Genomic DNA, 19,791 nt, shown 5'->3' with positions numbered 1-19,791 from the left:
GCTATGGAGTGCTGATTGGTGCGTTTTACAATCCTCTTGTGAGACAGAAAAGTTCTCCAAGTCCCCACTCCACCCAGGAAGTCCAGCTGGCTTCACCTCTCATTATTTATTTTACTGCTCGAATTGGTCCAGCTTCAGTCATTGGCTGGTTCAGACTGGCTGTGTCCTGTATTAGCTTTCCATTGCTGCTATAACAAATTGCCACAAATTTAATAACAACAGGAATGTATTATCTCACAGTTCTGGAGGTCAGAGGTCTAAAGTGAATCTCAATGGACCAGAGTCAGGTGTCAGCAAGGCTGGCTCCTTCTGGAGGCTCTGAGAGGAGAATCTGTTTCCTTGCTTCTCTCAGGTTTTGTGGCTGCCTATGTACTTTGACTTGTGGCCTGTTCTTCCATCTTCAAAGCACATCACTCAGATCCCGGTTTCCACCCTCACATTCCTTTCTCCTCTCTCTGATCCTCCTGCATCCCTCTTATAAGGACCACTGTGACCCCCTTGGGGCCCCCAGATCATCCAGGATCATCTCCCATCTAAAGGTTCTTAACCATATTTGCAAGGTCCCTTTGCCATGTAAGTAACATATTCACAGGTTTTGGAGATTAGGATCTGGACATATTTGGGGGCCATCATTCAGCCCACCACATGTCCTTCTAACACGCCTCCATCCTTTCTTTTCCTTCTGGTGCTACAAGATGTTCCAGCCTTACTTTGTTTATTCCTGGCCCCAGACCTAGAATTTCTCAGGCATTTCTCCGGAAATACTGGGGTGTCACTGCCTCTAGGGCTTCTCAGAAGACAGAGCAAAAAAACTATAGCTAAACACAGATTAGTGTATTATACATGTGTATACGTGGACACACACACATTCATACTGATACCTCCCACTCTACTCCACAGGGCTCATTCTAACCTTCCGCCCTTGCTTATTTGTAACTTTTTTCTCTGAGAGTGAGACCCCGACTTTCAGTATCTACAATGTATTTATCTATTTATTATACTCCTAGTTTCAGGATTACTGAGAAACAAATTTACTAACTAGAATACTATGCTAATATACAATTATGTCTTTAGTTTTACAGTATACAGTCAAAAGGACTGTCTTCCAAAGTTGCCTAGGTCAGCTCCTTCTCCCCACAACCCTTTCAGTGAGGCTGTATCATGCATTTGTAACACTGTTAGATTAGTTTGTTATAGTCTGCCTTTCTCCACAGGACTTCCTAACAGCCAGCCTTCCTTCCTTCCTTCCTTCCTTCCTTCCTTCCTTTTTCTCTTTCTCTCTTTCTTTCTCTCTTTCTTTCCTTTTTGAGACGGAGCCTCCCTCTGTCACCAGGCTGGAGTGCAATGGCGCTATCTCAGCTTACTGCAACCTCTGCCTCCTGGGTTCAAGCGTTTCTCCTGCCTCAGCTTCCCGAGTAGCTGGGATTACTGGCGCCTGCCACCATGCCCACCTAATTTTTGTATTTTTAGTAGAGACGGGGTTTCACCATGCTGGCCAGGCTAGTCTTGAACTCCCGACCTCAGGAGGTCAACCTGCTTCCGCCTCCCAAAATGCTGGCTTTACAGGCGTGAGCCACCCGCCCGGCCAGCCTGGTTCATTCTTCAAATTTGCACACACTAAAGTCCACTCTTTGTGGTGTACAGATCCATGTGTAGTTGTGTGTTTCTGGGCTTTTTATTCTGTTCCAGTGGTCAATCTGCCTCTTCATATGACAGTATCACACACTTTCCTATTAGAGGATCTAGAATGTGTTTTAATACCTGGCAAGCTATTCTCACTCCACAGCTTTTTATTCCAGGGTTCTCATAGTTGTTCTTATGTTTAATTTTTTCATATGGACTTTGGCATCAACTTTTCAAGCTCCATTTAAAAAACAAAGCTTGTAGAATTTTTATAGGATTGCATTAAATTGACGGTGTTGCTAAGATTCAAACATAGGCAGTTTGCTCCAACACCTACATGAAGTTTTGGGCAAAAAAGAAAAAGTAACATTTTTGTGGTGTTATTCAGTTTTTATTAATAGAAGTCAGTTTTGTTGTTATAACTAGGCTACTTTGTATTAACCCTGGAATTGAAACTTAATATGAAAATAATTTGCATGCAAGTTTACTAATAAGGAATCAGGCCCAAATGCACTAAAAGACAGACCTGAAAATTGTGTTTAGACAACTCTGAAAATTCTTATCCCTATAATAGAAGATAATTCATCTGTGAAATGAAATCATAATCTAGAAACCATCTGATGGCACGTACAACTTGTTTTTAGTGGAAAACTCAGTCAACTAATTCTGAAATGTTTGCATACTTAAATTATACCCCGAGTAATAAATAACAACATATTAAATAACTTTGCTTTGTGTCTGTGTGTTTTATCAATTTATTTTTTTCTCATCCAACTTCTTTCCAAAAGCACTTAAGATTATAATAAGTCTCTAGTTACACTTTCCTTCTTCTGCAAATTTGTCAGAGTGAAAATTTATTGTGTTCTTTGAAAGAATTACCTTTTGGCAACTTGCACAAGGTCTTCACAAGCTTTAGCCAATTCCTCAGCCATCATCTCCAACGAGGCAAACACTTCATTCTCCACTTCTTTCCTCTCCATTGAGATGAGGAGATGGCAAAGCTGAACGATCATTGGTGAGATGATTCTCTCAATGCCTTTGTTCCGTATCACAGAGCTGACGTCATCCAAGAGGAAAGACTCCATCTTTCTTAGTCTGTGAACAGAAGCTGCAACATAGTTTAACTCACACTAACTGACATGTAAACCTACTTCTCTGACTTGATGTTCATCTACTTTTACTTCTATGATGAGAAAGAAATCTACAAAATATCAAAGGGATAAGTTGGGGGAGAAATTTTCAGGATCTCACAAGTATGGGCTAGGTTGTGGCTTAGCAGAAACATTAAAAAATGGGACAAAGGCACAATGAGATAGATTCAGAGGTTCAAACAATGGCGAATGGACTCACAAACTATATGAAATAGAGGCAGTTTAAGAAATGGTTAATTTACAAAGAAACATTGGGCTTCAATTGGACTTTACCTCTATCAAAAAACTGTAGCACATTCTTCTCATCAGCACATGGAATATTCTCCCACACAAACCTATATCAGGCCACAAAACAAATTTTTCTTTTTTCTTTCTTTTTCTTTTTTTGGGACGAAGTCTTGCTCTTGCCCCCTAGGCTGGAGTGTAGTGGTACGATCTCAGCTCACTGCAAACTCTGCCTCCTGGGTTCAAGCAATTCTCCTGCCTCAGCCTCCCTAGTAGCTGGGATTACAGTCTCCTGCCACCACGCCTGGCTGAATTTTGTATTTTTAGTAGAGACGGAATGTCTCCATGTTGGCCAGGCTGGTCTTGAACTCTGACCACAGGTGATCCACCCACCTTGGACTCCCAAAGTGCTGGGATTACAGGTGTGAGCAACACGGCCAAAACAAATTTTTAAAAATTAAAATCATATGAAGTTCTTCTCAGACCACAGTGGAATAAAAACTAGAGATAAATACCAAGAGGAACTTTGGAAACTATACAAATATGTGGATATTAAACAACATGCTTCTGAATGATAATTCCATTAGTTAAGAAACTAAGATGGAAATGTAAAAAAAAAAATTAATTTTTATTTTTTTGAGACGGAGTTTTGCTTTTGTTGCCCAGGCTGGAATGCAATGGTGCAATCTTGGCTCACCACAACTCTGCCTCCCAGGTTCAAGTGATTCTGCTGCCTCAGCCTCCCAAGTAGCTGGGATTACAGGCATGCGCCATCACACCCGGCTAATTCTGTATTTTTAGTAGAGACAGGATTTCTTCATATTGGTTAGGCTGGTCTCGAACTCCAGACCTCAGGTGATCCACCTGCCTTGGCCTCCCAAAGTGCTAGGATTTACAGATGTGAGCCACCGTGCCTGGCCAGAAATTTAAAAATTTTTTGAAACAAATAAAAATGAAAACAAAACATACTGAAACCTGTGGGATACAGCAAAAGCAGTGCTGAGTAAAGTTTATAGTATTAAATGCCTACATCAAAAAAAAAAAGAAAGATTACAAGTTAACAACCTAACGTCACTCATCAAGGCACTACAAAAGCAAGAACAAACCAAATGTAAAGTTAGCAGAAAAAAAGAAATAACAAAAATCAGAGCAGAGCTAAATGAAATACAAACAAAAACATACAAAGGATCAATGAAATGAAAAGTTCATTTTTCAAAAAGATAAACAGATGATAAACCACTACCTAGACTAACCAAGAAGAGAGAGAATCTGAATAAACAAAATCAGAAAAGATAAAGGAGACATTACAACCGATACCACAGAAATACAAGAGATCATCAGAGACTATTATGAACAACTATATGCGTACAAACTAGAAAACTTAGAGGAAATGAATAAATTCCTAGAAACATGCAACCTCCCAATATTGAATCAGGAAGAAATAGCAAACCTAAATAGATGAATAATGAATAGCTAGATTAAATCAGTAATAAAAGATCTCCCAAGAAAGAAAAGCCCAGGACCAGATGGATTCGTAGCTGAATTTTATCAAATGTACAAAGAAGAACTAATACAAGTCCTCCTGAAACTGTTCCAAAAAAAAATTGAGGAGAAATGAGTTCTCTCTAATGCATACTATGAGACCAGTAATACCTTATACCAAAATCGGACAGACTATGACACATTAGGAAAGAAAACTCCACACCAATATCCCTGATCAACATAGACGCAAAAATTTTCAAAAGATACTAGCAAACCAAATCCAACAGCATATCAAAAAAGTAATAACCCATGGTCAAGTGGGATTCATCCCAGGGGTGCAAAGGATACTTCAACATATGCAAATCAATAAATAAATGTGATGCATCTTATCAACAGAATTAGATGATAAACCATATGATCAGCTCAATAAATGCAGAAAAAGCATTTGATAAAATTCAGCATTTCTTCATGATAAAATCCCTCAATAAACTAGGTATAGAAGGAACATACTCCGAATTAATAAAGGCCATATATGACAAACCCACTGCCAATATCATACTGAATGGGGAAAAACTGAAAGCATTCTAAGTACTGAAACAAAACAAGGTTGCCTACTTTCACCACTCCTATTCAACATACTAATTAGTACTGAAAGTCCTAGCCAGAGCAATCAGGCAAGAGAAAGAAATAAAAGGCGTCCAAATTGTAAAAGAAGGCAAAATATTCCTGTTCACTGACAATATGATTGTATATCTAGAAAAACCTAAAGACTCCGCCAAAAAACTCTTAGACTTGATAAATGAATTCAGTAACACTTAAGAATACAAAATCAATGTATAAAAATCAGTAGTGTTTCTGTATGCCAATAAGGATCTCGCTGAGGACTAAATCAAGAGGGCAATCCCATATATAATAGCTGCAAAAATAAAATAAAATAAAATACCAAGTAACCAAGGAGGTGAAAGATCTAAACAAGGAAAACTACATAACTCTGATGAAAGAAATTGTAGATGACACAAACAAATAGAAAGATAACCCGTGGTCATGGATCAGAATTAATATAATTAAAATGACCATACTGCCCAATGCAATCTACATATTCAATGCGATATCTATCAAAATACCAATGTCATTTTTCAGAGAATTAGAAAAAACATGCTAAAATTAGCATGTAACCAAAAAAGAGCTGGAATAGCCAAAGCAATTATAAAACAACAACAACAAAGCTAAAGGTGTCATATTACCAGACTTCAAATTATACTACAAGGCTGTAGTAACCAAAACAGCATGACACTGGTACAAAAATAGACACATAGATCAGTGGAATAGAAAAGAGAATCCAGAAATGAAGCCACATATTACAGCCAACTGATCTTTGACAAAATCCACAAGAACATACAGTGGAGAAAGGACACCCTTTTCTATAAATGATGCTGGGATAATTGGATAGGCACCTGCAGAAGAATGAAACTGGACCACTATCTTTTACCATATAAAAAAATCAGCTCAAGATGAATTAAAGATTTAAATGTAAGACCTGAAACTACAAAAGCACTAGAAGAAAATCTGGGGAAAACTCTTCTGGACATTGATCTAGGCAAAAAATTGATGACAAAGACCTCAAAAGCACAGACAACACAAATAGACAAATGTGACTTAATTAAACTAAAAGGCTTCTGCACAGCAAAAGAAATAATCATCAGAGTGAACAGACAACCTGCAGAATGGGAGAAAATGTTTGCAAACTATGCATGACAGGGGACTAATGTCCAGAATTCACAAGGAACTCAAACAACTCAACAACAACAAAATAGAAAACAAATAATCCCATTAAACAATGTGCAAAGGACATGAGTAGACACTTTTGAAAGAAGACATACAAATGGCCAAGAGGCATATGAAAAAATGCTTACCATCACAAATCACCAGAGAAATGCTAATTAAAACCACAATGAGATATCATTTTACATCAGTCAGAATGACTATTACTAAAAACACAAAAATAACCGATGTTGGCAAGGGTATAGAGAAAAGGTCATATACTTTTGGTGAGAATGTAAATTAGTACAACCTCTATGGAAATCAGTATGGAGATTTCTCAGATAACTGAAAATAGAACTACCATTCAATCTAGCAATACCACTACTGGGCATCTACCCAAAGGAAAATAAATCATTATATCAAAAAGATAACTGCACTCACATGTTTATTACAGCATTATTCACAATAGCAAAGATATGGAATCAGCCAGGTGCTGTGGCTTACACCTGTAATCCCAGTACTTTGAGAGTCCGAGGCAGGTGGATCACTTGAGGCCAGGAGTTGAGACCAGCCTGGCCAACACGGTGAAAACCCATCTCTGCTAAACATACAAAAAAAAAAAAAAAAAAAATCAGCCAGGTATGGTGGTGCATGCCTGTAATCCCAGCTACTCTGATGGCTGAGGCACAAGAATCGCTTGAACCCAGAAGTGGGAGGTTGCTGTGAGCCAAGATCGCACCACTGCACCCCAGCCTGGGCGACAGAACAAGACTCTGTCAAAAAAAAAAAAAAAAAGGCCGGGCGCGGTGGCTCAAGCCTGTAATCCCAGCACTTTGGGAGGCCGAGACGGGCGGATCACAAGGTCAGGAGATTGAGACCATCCTGGCTAACACGGCGAAACCCCGTCTCTACTAAAAACACAAAAAATTAGCCGGGCAAGGTGGCGGCGCCTGTGGTCCCAGCTACTCGGGAGGCTGAGGCAGGAGAATGGCGGGAACCCGGGAGGCGGAGCTTGCAGTGAGCTGAGATCCGGCCACTGCACTCCAGCCTGGGCGACAGAGCGAGACTCCGTCTCAAAAAAAAAAAAAAAGATAGGGAATTAACCTATGTATCCATCAACAGATGATTGGTAAAGAAAATGTGGTACATATACACAACAGAATACTATTCAGTCATAAAAAGAGAATGAAATCATGTCTTTGGCAGCAACATGAATGAAACTGGAAGCCATTATCTTAAGTGAAAAAAGTCAGACATAGACAGACTCTGCATGTTCTCACTTACAGGTGGGAGCTAAATAATGTGTACACATGGACATAGAGTGTGGAGTGATAGACAATGCTGACTTGGAAGAGTGAGGGGGTGGGAGGGGATTAGATGGTGAGAGATTACTTAATAGGTAAAAATGTACGTTGTTCAGTTGAGGTATACCCAACAAAGCCTTGATAAGGATTTTTTTTTTTTTTTTTTTTTTTTTTGAGACGGAGTCTGGCTCTGTCGCCCGGGCTGGAGTGCAGTGGCCGGATCTCAGCTCACTGCAAGCTCCGCCCCCCGGGTTTACGCCATTCTCCTGCCTCAGCCTCCCGAGTAGCTGGGACTACAGGCGCCCGCCGCCTCGCCCGGCTAGTTTTTTGTATTTTTTTTTAGTAGAGACGGGGTTTCACCGTGTTCGCCAGGATGGTCTCGATCTCCTGACCTAGTGATCCGCCCGTCTCGGCCTCCCAAAGTGCTGGGATTACAGGCTTGAGCCACCGCGCCCGGCCTGATAAGGATTTTAAAGCAGCTATCATGAACATACTTCAACAAGTAATTGAACACACTTAAATTTTAAAAATTACAATTCAAGAAAAAAAGACATAGAAGGAAAAATTTTGAAATTTTAGAACTGAAAATATAATTAAAATAAATTCATTGAATGGGCTCAATAGCAGAACGGAGATGACAGCAGAAAGTCAATTAATTTGAAGACAGATTATTACAAGTTTCCCAAACTGAATGACAAGAGAAAATGGCTGAAAAAGAAATGAACAGAGATCCAGGAACTTGTGGGACAGTAAGAAAATAACTAACCTTTTCAAGGGCTGAAATAAAAGAGCTGTTCATCCTAATTCTATACCCAGTGAAAATATCTTCAGGATTGAAGGGGAAATAAAAACATTTCTTGTCAAAATATAAACAAAAGTGACCCAGAAGAAACAGAAAGCCTGAATGAATTATTAGCTGTAGAGAGAGTGAAATAATAAAGGCCTATATTTTAAAAGGTCATAGATCCAGATGATTTTAATCCCTGAATTCTTTCTGGCCTTTAAAGAAGGAACAATCCTTACAATGCCTAAACTATTTCACTACTTGGAAAAGGTGCAAAGCTTCATTGTTTATCTTATAAGGCTAACATTGCTTTAATTTTAAATACTAGTAAGAAATATCAAATTGTAATCAAAATATTAGAATAGCTACTCGGGAGGCTGAGGCAGGAGAATGGCGTGAACCCGGGAGGCGGAGCTTGCAGTGAGCTGAGATCCGGCCACTGCACTCCAGTCTGGGCGACAAAGCGAGACTCTGTCTCAACAAAAAAAAAAAAAAAAAAGAATATGAAACCCAATGATATATGGAAAAAGAATAGTACTCCTTAACTAATTAGGGTTTAAGGAATGAGAGGGTGCTTCAACATTACAAACTCAACGGACCAGGATTCCTTGGAGGAATGGTTGATTCTAGGACTGCAGTAGGAAGTAGAGAAGGTAAGCACAGAACCTCTTGAAATGGCAGAAAATAAAGAAGTGCTCCCAAATAAAACCAAACCCATGTTGATGGAGGTTTGTCAAAGGGACACAGGAGCAAGTGAAAGAACTTCCAGTGGCCAAAGGTGGCATTTGAGCAACAACATAAAGTAACATTAGATTCTAACCCAAAGTATGAAATAAATATCCATGAACAATGATTGAGCAAATAAATAAATAGGGGAGACAAATCTCCCATGCAGAAGAATTCTAAATGATTGATGTCAATATTGCACCCTCGAATAGTGGAGAGCATAACTCTCCAATCCTTACGTGTGGGCTGTGCATAAGTGTTACAGGAAAGGGATCAGGATCCCGATCCACACCCTAAGAGAGGATTCTTGAATCTCGCACAAGAAAGAATTCAGGATGAATCTGCAGTGCAAACCAAAAGCAAGTTTATTAAAGAAAGTAAAGTAGTGAAAGTACAGCTACTCCATAGAGCAGGGCGTTCCTGAAAGTAACAGGAGGAACGCTTCCACCCTAGGTACAATGCTAGTGTGTGTGTGTGTGTGTATGTGTGTGTGTGTATGTGTGTATATATGTATATGTGTATGTATACACACACACATATATATACATATATGTATGTATATATGATAAATACATATGTACATATATACACACATATGCATATGTATGATAAAAAAGATCTTGGGGAGGTGTGCTCTGCTACAGGTGTTTGTGATAAATGATTAATTTTCTTAATTACTATGTTTTGCAAGAATCGATATTATGTTTAAAGCAAAATTAGGAATGCCCTTCTTCTCCAGATATCGGGATATCTGGACACTCCCAAGTCTGCATCTATTTAGTAAACATTATTAATCTGTTCCCTTAACCATAAATATCTAGGGGCTAGGAATTCCTCACTTTCTGGGAATGCCACCCAGCAAGTCTCAGTCTCATTTTCCTAGCCCGCACTCAAAATGGAGTCACTCCAGTTCGAACACCTCTGACATAAGGACTTCCTTCCAAAGAGTACAGTAAGGAAAGGGAAAGAAAGAGGGACTTTACTGTGGGGAAACACCATAGACACCATCTCAGCCAAGTGATCAAGGTCAGCATCAACAGGGCTAAATCTCACCAGTATCCTCAAAACTGTCAAGGTCATCAGAAACAAGAAAAGAATCTACAAAGAACTTAAACAAATGCACAAGAAAAAATCAAACAACCCCATCAAAAAGTGGGCAAAGGATATGAACAGACACTTCTCAAAAGAAGACATTCATACAGCCAACAGACACATGAAAAAATGCTCATCATCACTGGCCATCAGAGAAATGCAAATCAAAACCACAATGAGATACTATCTCACACCAGTTAGAATGGCAATCATTAAAAAGTCAGGAAACAACAGGTGCTGGAGAGGATATGGAGAAATAGGAACACTTTTACACTGTTGGTGGGACTATAAACTAGTTCAACCTTGTGGAAGACAGTGTGGCGATTCCTCAAGGATCTACAACTAGAAATACCATTTGACCCAGCCATCCCATTACTGGGTATATACCCAAAGGATTATAAATCATGCTGCTATAAAGACACATGCACACATATGTTTATTGAGGCACTATTCACAATAGCAAAGACTTGGAACCAACCCAAATGTCCATCAGTGATAGACTGGATTAAGAAAATGTGGCACATATATACCATGGAATACTATGCAGCCATGAAAAAGGATGAGTTCATGTCCTTTGCAGGGACATGGATGAAGCTGGAAACCATCATTCTGAGCAAACTATTGCAAGGACAGAAAACCAAACTCCGCATGTTCTCACTCATAGGTGGGAATTTAACAATGAGATCACTTGGACACAGGGTGGGGAATATCACACACTTGAGCCTGTCATGGGATAGGGGGAGGGAGGAGGGATAGTATTAGGAGATATACCTAATGTAAATGATGAGTTAACGAGTGCAGCAAACCAACATGGCACATGTATGCATATGTAACAAACCTGCACATTGTGCACATGTACCCTAGAACTTAAAGTATAATAAAAATAAATAAATAAAAATATAAAAAAAAGGAAAGTCTTAGAAACTGTCAGAGCCAAGCAGAGCATGAGAACACATGACAACTAAATGTAATGTGGTGTCCTGGATGAGATCTTTGAACAGAAAATAAAATTAGGTAAAACCTAAGGAGATCTGGACAAAATATTGATGTTAGCTAATAATAACAAATCAATATTAGTTGAGTAATTGTTGCAAATATACCATACTTGTGTAAGATGTTGGTTATAGGAGACATTGAGTACAGGGCATATAGGTGCCCTTTGTACTAATTTCTTAATTTTTCCATAAGTCCAAAACTGTCCAAAAAGTTAAGACTATTTGTAAAAAATATTCAACTATCACAGTATATTAAATCAATAATTTAAACTAGGATAATATGATTAAATCAATAAATACTAAAAAGCCTGTTTCTGATCTTTTTTCAAAATTTCCAAGCAAAATGATTAGTCATCAAGAGAAAGCTTTATACTAAAGAGTAAAACACAGAGCCAAAATTTTATCTGTCAGTTTCAAGTTAGAAATATTATCTGCCACTATTATTAAACATCTTTTTTCAAAATTCTACTCAATATAATCAGCTCAAAATTGAAATAATTGGAGCCAGGCATGGTGGTTCATGCCTGTAATCCCAGCACTTTGGGAGGCCGAGGTGGGCAGATCACCTGAGGTCAGGAGTTCGAGACCAGCCTGGCCAACATGGCGAAACTCCATTTCTATGAAAAAAAAAAAAATTAGCCAGGCATGGTGGCACACACCTGTAATCCCAGCTACTCAGGAAGCTGAGGCAGAAGAATCACTTGAACCCAGGAGGCAGAGGTTGCAGTGAGCCCAGATCACGCAACTGCACTCCAGTCTGGGTGACAGAGGGATACTCCATTACCCTCCCCCACCAAAAAAATTGAAATAATCCATTTAAATGTTGGAAAATAGGCAAAACCATCCAAGATAGTTTAGAAAAGAAACAAAAACAGGCCAGGTGTGATAGTTCATGCCTGTAATCCCAGCACTTTGGTAGATCAAGTCAGGAGTTCGAGACCAGCCTGGTCAAAATGGTGAAACCCCATCTCTACCAAAAATACAAAATGCAAAAATTAGCAGGGTGTGATGGTGCACGCCTGTAGTCCCAACTACTCAGGAGGCTGAGGCAGGAAACTTGCTTCAACCTGGGAGGCAGAGCTTACAGTGAGCCGAGATCATGCCACTGCACTCCAGCCTGGGTGACAGAGTAAGACTCTGTCTCCGGCTGGGGGGTGGTGAAGGAACAAAAACAATCTTAAAGGAATAAGTAAATTTGGTTAAATAGTTGCATATATTTTCTCTATGAACAAAAATCAGAAATGGAAAAGGAAAACCATGTCATTGAATAGCAACTAAATTCAACATGAAATAAAAATAACATCAAAGACATGAGTTTAACTTGAATAAAATTTTGTAGAGGATGTTAAAACTAAGTACATTGAGAGACACCGTATCTGAATGGGGAGACTCACTATCATAGGAATAAAAATCCCTCCAACGTTAATAATGTATGGATATTACTTTGGTTCTTACACAATGTGTTTGAGCTAGCTAAAAAGATTTCAAAAATTATATGGGAAAATAAATGCTTGAGAATCGCCAAGACACTAAGTCAAATAATAATAACGGGGAATTGCCTTTAAATCCACTATATGGTGGAGAATGCTAAATGCTCCCTGCATTGGTTACCTACTTCTATGCATATACAACCTAATGTTAAAATCTCAGAGAGACCAAAGGATCACGGTCATATTCAGTCACACAAAGGTCCTTTTAAAGAGATTAAGGGTGTTGCTCTCAGATTGTCTCAAACAATTAAACCTCTAGGGAGCTTAACAGTATTGTTCCTCAGCCTCCCAGCAGGAGCTCAAGATAGTGAAGGGTTTATCCAGAGAGATCTGTAGGGTTTCATCTAATGTTGTTAACACACTAAGCAAGCACACAAAAAGACCCACAAATGTCCTGAGAAATCTATGTCTGTCAGTTTGGAGTGGAAAAGGCAGACCCAGTACAACATAAAAAGGGACTGTTGGATCTCCAAAATTCTAGCAGGACAGGAAGCAGCTGAGAAAACAGATGCTACCTTTCCTTTCTTTTTTTTTTTTTTTTTAAAAACAGGGTGCAGTGACTCATGTCTGTAATCCCAGCATTTTGGGATGCCAAGGTGGGCGGATCACAAAGTCAGGAGTTCGAGAGCAGCCTGGCCAACATCGTGAAACCCTGTCTCTACTAAAAATACAAAAATTAGCCAGGTGTGGTGGCGGGCACCTGTAATCCCAGCTACTCAGGAGGCTAAGGCAGGAGAATCACTTAAACCTGGGAGGTGGAGGTTGCAGTGAGCCCGAGTTCGTGCCATTGCACTCCAGCCTGGGTGACAGAGTGAGACTCTGTCTTGAAAAAAAAAAAAGGATGATTCAGAAGGCAAAAATAAAGAGTCCAGAGAAGCCAAGAGCTATGGAGAAGTATTTTTAGCAGGAATGAGACTGAGTTCTAAAATTTGGATTTCAGAATTGCTGTGGACCAGTAACACCTGTGTGCCTCCTATTTGCCCCTTTTTTGTGTTTAGAGGTAATCTTGTGCCTGTCCCACCATCATATACTGGGTGATAGGGTTTGGCTATATCCCCACCCAAATCTTATCTTGAATTGTAGCTCCCATAATAACCATATGTTGTGAGAGGGACTCATTGGGAGATAATTGAATCATGGGGGTAATTTCCCCTATGCTGTTCTCTTGGTAGTGAATCAGTCACATGAGAACTGACGGTTTTATAAGGGGTTTCCCCTTTCACTTGGCTCTCATTTTTTTCTTTGCCTGTCACCATGTAAGACGTGGCTTTGCTCCCCCTTGCCTTCCCCCATGATTGTGAGGCCTCCCCAGCCATGTGGAACTGTGAATCAATTAAACCTCTTTCCTTTGTAAATTACCCAGTCTCAGGTATGTCTTTATTAGCAGCATGAGAACAGACTAATACATTGGGTGTGGGAGGTGGAAAGATATCTCCTCTTTAGCTTCAGAAATCCACAGATCAACTGGAACTGTGCTTAAGGAGCTGTATACTAGGGGAACTACACCTGATGTATCTCAACCATACCTGGACCTGATTTAGATGATGAGATTCTGGACTCAGAGCTGATGTTATGAGGTGAGGCTTTGGGGACTCTTGGAGAGGTGTAGATGTATTTGTCACATGGGAGGGACCATGAATCACTGGGGACCAGAGAGCAGACTACGGTGGGCAGCTTCCTAGGATGGTCTCCAGTGATCTCCACTTCCTGGTATTCAACCTCTTGTGTAATCCCCTCCTCTTAAGTGTGGCCTGGACCTTGTTGCTTACTTTTCATGAATAGAATATGTAAAAAGTGATGAAATATTAGTACTGGAAAGGGGTCCCGAGCCAGACCCCAAGAGAAGGTTCTTGGATCTCACAAGAAAAAAGAATTCGAAGTGAATTCATAGAGTAAAGTGAGAGCAAGCTTATTAAGAAAATAAAGGAATAAAAGAATGGCTACTCCATAGGCAGGGCAGTGGTGTGGGCTGCTTGACTAAGAACACTTATAGTTCTTTCTTGATTATATGCTAAACAAGGGGTGGATTATTCATGAGTTTTCCAGGAAAGGGGTGGACACTTCCCAGAACTGAGGTTTCCTCCCCTTTTTAGACCATATAGGGTAACTTCCGGACGTTGCTATGGCATTTGTAAACTGTCATGGTGCTGATGGGGATGTCTTGTAGCATGCTGATGCATTATAATTCGCATATAACGAGCAGTGAGAATGACCAAAGGTCACTTTCATTGCTATCTTGGGTTTGGTAGGTTTTGGCTGGCTTCTTTACTGCAAACTGTTTTATCAGCAAGGTGTTTGTACTTTGTGCTCTTGTCCTATGTCATCCTATGACTAAGAATGCCTAACCTCCTGGGAATGCACCCCGATAGGTCTCAGCCTAATTTTACCCTGCCCCTATTCAATATGGAGTCGCTCTGGTTCAAACACCTCTGACAATATTACTTCAAAGATTAAGTTACAAAAGGCTGTGGCTTTCTTCTTGCTTACCATCTCTTACCCTCTTTCTTGCTCACTGTAGTGAAGCCAGCAGGCGTGTTGTAAGCTGCCCAGTGGAAAAGCCTATGTAGTAAGGAACTGAGAGAGGCTTCCAGCCAACAGCTTTTGAGGAATTGAAGCTTTAGTCTAATAACCCATGTAGAATCTGGCCAACAACCACATGAGAGTGCTTGGAAGCTGATCTATCCCTAGTCAAGCCTGAAGGTAACTACAGTCCTGCTGACACTGATTGCAACCAGAGCCTGAGGATCCAACTATATTATGTCCAGATTCCTGACTCAAAGAATCTATGAGCTAATAAATGTAGGGGTTTTAAGCCACTACACTCTGGAGCAATTCGTTATGCAGCAACCGAGTGTGCAATAATTACCCTCAAACATAGCAGCTTAAAGTAACAAGCATTTATTACCTCAGTTTCTGAGGGTCAGGAATCCACCTGCAGTTTATTTGGGTGGTTCTGGCTCAGAGTGTCTCACAAGGGTGTAGTCAAGCTATCCGCCTGGGCTGCAACATCTCAAGGCCTGACTGAGGCTGGAGAATCTACTTCCAAGCTCACCGTATGGTTGTTGGGAGGCCAGACACTCAGTTCTTTCCATATGGGTTTGTCCACAGGGCTGCCTCACAACATAGCAACCGGCTTCCCGCAGAGCAAGTGGTCAGAGAGAGAGAGATCCTAAGACTGTGGCTGCAGTCTTTTTGTGATCTATTTTCCGACGTGACATACTGTCACTCCTGCCTATGATGCTGGACACACAAATTAAACTTAGTATAACATGGGAGGGGACTACACAAGGATGCAAATACTAGGTGTCAGGGATTATTGGGGGCCACCTTAAAGGCTGGTTACCACACTTCCTATGTCCATTTCTCTTCTTCCCACTAGTTTTATCTAAGAATAGGCCAACCTGTCAGAGATTACGTTCTCTGGCCTCCTTTATAGCTAGATTGGTAGTGTGACTACATTCTGACTAAAGGCACACATATGTCATAAAATATGTGACTTTGGGGTTATGCCCTTAGAAAGGACTTTGTTTCTCTCCCCTGTTTTTCTCTCATACCATGGGCTGGAACATAGATATAGTGAGATTATGCAGGTAACACCCTAAGAGACGGCTAAAAAAACAAAAAGGAACTTGGCGCCTTGAATTAACTCATAGGTTGGAGCAGTCTACATCACTTGCACCTCCTGCCAGCTTCGGATTTTGAGAGAAATAAATCTATCTCATGTAAGTTCCTATACTTAATCATTTTTAAGTAGTTGAATATCCTAAAAAAAAAACTACAATCAGCCCACTATTGAACTGGCCCAAGGATATTCAGACTACAGAATCCAGATATAAATCAAGCACATTTCAGAATTCAATGTAAGACAATGGCACAGTACTTCAATGTAATGAGAAAATGATGGCTTAGTAAGTAAATTATCATGTTGATATTACCGGACAAGTTGACATTAACAAGAAACATCTTTCTGACTGTGATTCCAACCTTGCTGCCCAGTACAGTAATGGTGTTCACCTTCTTCCTGACATTTAAGAGCTGTCATGTGGCCCTTACTGTGCTGGGATCCTATGCTCCCCATCGCTAACAGGAAGTCCGGTTCTGTAACAGCGCCCCCACCATTCTCCTTGACCTTCAGAAGACATTTACTACTGTACCTCTCATTGATGCTGCTGCCCTCCCACCAGTGCCTTCTTAGCTCTGATAAATGGAGTGTCTTCTTGAACTCTTTGTCCACAGTTCCGGCATCTGTACTTCATTTAATGTGGGCCATTCATTTTCCCAAGCTTCCAGAACCCGCGGCGGTATATTAGCGCTTTCTTGTGGGGCTCATGGCAGGTGTTAAATCTTGTGTTATGTAAAAGATGCCCCCACCTTGAGAAGGCTTCTGTATTAGAGTTCTCCAGAGGGGAGAACGAATATGAGAGTTTATTAGGGAAAACTGCCTCACATGGTTATAAAGTGACTGTCTGCAAGCTGGGGAAAGAGACAGTCGTGGCTCAGTCCAAGTCAGAAGGCCTCAAAACCAGGGAAGCCAACAGTGCAGCTTCAGTCTGAGGCCAAAGGCCTAAGAGCTCTCAGGCAGTCACTGGAGTCTGAGGTCCAAGGGCAGGAGGAGTGGAAGCAAGTGGCCAGCATGGGAAGAAGAAAGCCGTAAGACTCAACAAGCAAACTTATCCTATTTTCTGCCTTCTTCATTCTAGCCTGGCAGCTAGATTGGATGGTGCCCATCCACACTAAGGGTGGGTCTTCCTCTCCCAAACCAACAACTCAAATATCAGTCTCCTCTGGCAATACCCTCACAGACACACCCAGACACAATGCCAGCTATCTAGGTGTCCTTCAGTCCAATCAAGTTGACACCTAATATGAACCATCACAGTTTCCTTATGCAGCCTCACCTTCTACCCAACCTTGACTCCTAGCCATCAGGATCTATTCCTAGGTACACACTACAGTTCTCTTAATCCCTGTTATTCAGGCCTTGCTGCTCCTTTACATATAACATCTCCCTCCCTCAGCAGGGCAAGCACATCCTGAGGTAGATCAGGCTTTGAACTTCCACTCTAGTTAATGACCTTGTAACCAGGCTGGTCTTGAACCCCTGGGCTCAAGCAATTCCACTGCCACAGCCTCCCACAGTGCTGGGATTATAGATGTGAGCAAAACATCCAGCCAATTCTTTAGAGAAGGGGTGCACCTATGATTGTCAGTAGATAAGCCTCACAGCAGCTGGGCATGGGTGCACTGACCTGGTGAAGGGATGTGGGTAGAGAAAGAGCACTTGCCTCAGGAAGAGAACATGCTGACTGGCTAGGTATCTTCTATGTGCCCAGCCCTGCACCCAACATTGGATGTGGCCCCACTAACCATATCTGCTAAAAGTCAAGGAGGATGATTCTACATTGAAAATCAGGGCTTTGTTGCAGAAGGAGGCTACCAAGGAGACAAAACAACAGATACTATTACAATAGAATTCTAGGTGCCAGACAATTTATTATAGTATGTCTGAGATGACACACAAAATCAGAGGGTCTACTATTTAAAGTAATTTTGTCATCTTTCTCTGGAGAAAAAAAACAAAGAAATTCTGCAAATTTTTAACTCCCTGATCATATTAATTAGCCAGAACAAACTAATAAAAACAACTCTTTTTTTTTTAATTTATTTATTATTATTATACTTTAAGTTGTAGGGTACATGTGCATAACGTGCAGGTTTGTTACATATGTATACTTGTGCCATGTTGGTGTGCTGCACCCATCAACTCGTCATTTACATCAGGTATAACTCCCAATGCAATCCCTCCCACCTCCCCCCTCCCCATGATAGGCCCCTGTGTGTGATGTTCCCCTTCCTGAGTCCAAGTGATCTCATTGTTCAGTTCCCACTTATGAGTGAGAACAACTCTTTTTTTTTTTTTTTTTTGAGACGGAGTCTCGCTCTGTCGCCCAGGCTGGAGTGCAGTGGCCGGATCTCAGCTCACTGCAAGCTCCGCCTCCCAAGTTCACACCATTCTCCTGCGTCAGCCTCCCATAAAAACAACACTTTAGCTAAGCAGCATCGCCAAAAGCAGTCCCCCGAGATCAGCTTCCAATGTCACACACCTCCCATCACCTCATCAGCCCAGGGCAACTTCCCTTTGTTTGGATGATACACACCCAAAAATGAACCTCTCATCCAGGCTATTCATGAACTCTTATCAGAGAAACTTTCCCATCCTGGTTAGGTAAACTGCTATTCAACTTACTTTTCTGGCCCTCTGATTCCAACTGTGTGGCCTTAAAACACACATACGCATACAATGCAAGGGATTGTGACTCTCCATTACTAGAGTAGCTGGTTTCAGCCTTCTGTATGTTCTTTGATTTCGTCATGTGTTTGTGTGTGTGTTTCAATTTCTCAGTAGAGATCAAAGATCAAAGAGCCACCCTGAAACTGCACCCATAACCTTAGCAAATATCACATATCAAGAACAATAGTGCATCCCGGGGTAATGACAAAGATGAGTGCCATCCTCAAAAACAAAAGATCTGGCCAGGCACGGTGGCTCACGCCTGTAATTCCAGCACTTTGGGAGGCCAAGGCGGGTGGATCACGAGGTCGGGAGATCGAGACCATCCTGGCTAACATGGTGAAACCCCGTGTCTATTAAAAATACAAAAAAACTAGCCGGGTGTGGTGGCAGGCGCCTGTAGTCCCAGCTACTCGGGAGGCTGAGGCAGGAGAATAGCATGAACCTGGGAGGCGGAGCTTGCAGTGAGCTGAGATCAGGCCACTGCACTCCAGCCTGGGCAACACAGCAAGACCCCATCTCGGAAAAAAAGATCCATCACTGGTGGTTCCCATTATGTTCCCAAATAATTTACCAGATTGATTCCTGCACACCTGGATTCAAGATGTATCACAGTGGCCAGCTGCAACATTAACCAAGACATAACCTCAAATGGAGCTACTATAACAATGTAATATCCCTACTATTAAAGCACATTAACACGGCCGCTAGTAATCTAGTATGTGGCTAGAGATCTGGCAAAGGAGGTTTTTTCCTACTCAACAGGAAGAAGGATCAGAAATAGTTCACATTCATAGCTTTCATTCGCGTTCTTGCCCAGGGGCTGTTTCTTTGGTTTTGTTTTTGTTTGTTTGTTTGTTTTGTTT

General features: G+C 41.0%; 1 protein-coding gene across 1 annotated transcript in view; it reads right to left on the bottom strand.

The window, feature by feature from the left end:
* LOC105472031 (uncharacterized) overlaps positions 1–19,791 on the bottom strand; it is a 56,991-nt gene that overhangs the window by 32,787 nt on the left and 4,413 nt on the right. The window contains exon 2 of the mRNA XM_011724964.3: positions 2,503–2,731. Coding sequence (XP_011723266.2) covers positions 2,503–2,708 — 206 coding nt within the window. The 5' untranslated portion in view covers positions 2,709–2,731. The remainder of the gene's footprint in view (positions 1–2,502; positions 2,732–19,791) is intronic.

This window comes from Macaca nemestrina, chromosome 13 (assembly GCF_043159975.1).
Source record: "Macaca nemestrina isolate mMacNem1 chromosome 13, mMacNem.hap1, whole genome shotgun sequence".
NCBI classification, from domain to species: Eukaryota; Metazoa; Chordata; class Mammalia; order Primates; family Cercopithecidae; genus Macaca; species Macaca nemestrina.
The sequence above is the reverse complement of the archived record's forward strand: the minus strand, read 5'-3'. Positions and strand labels throughout refer to the sequence as shown.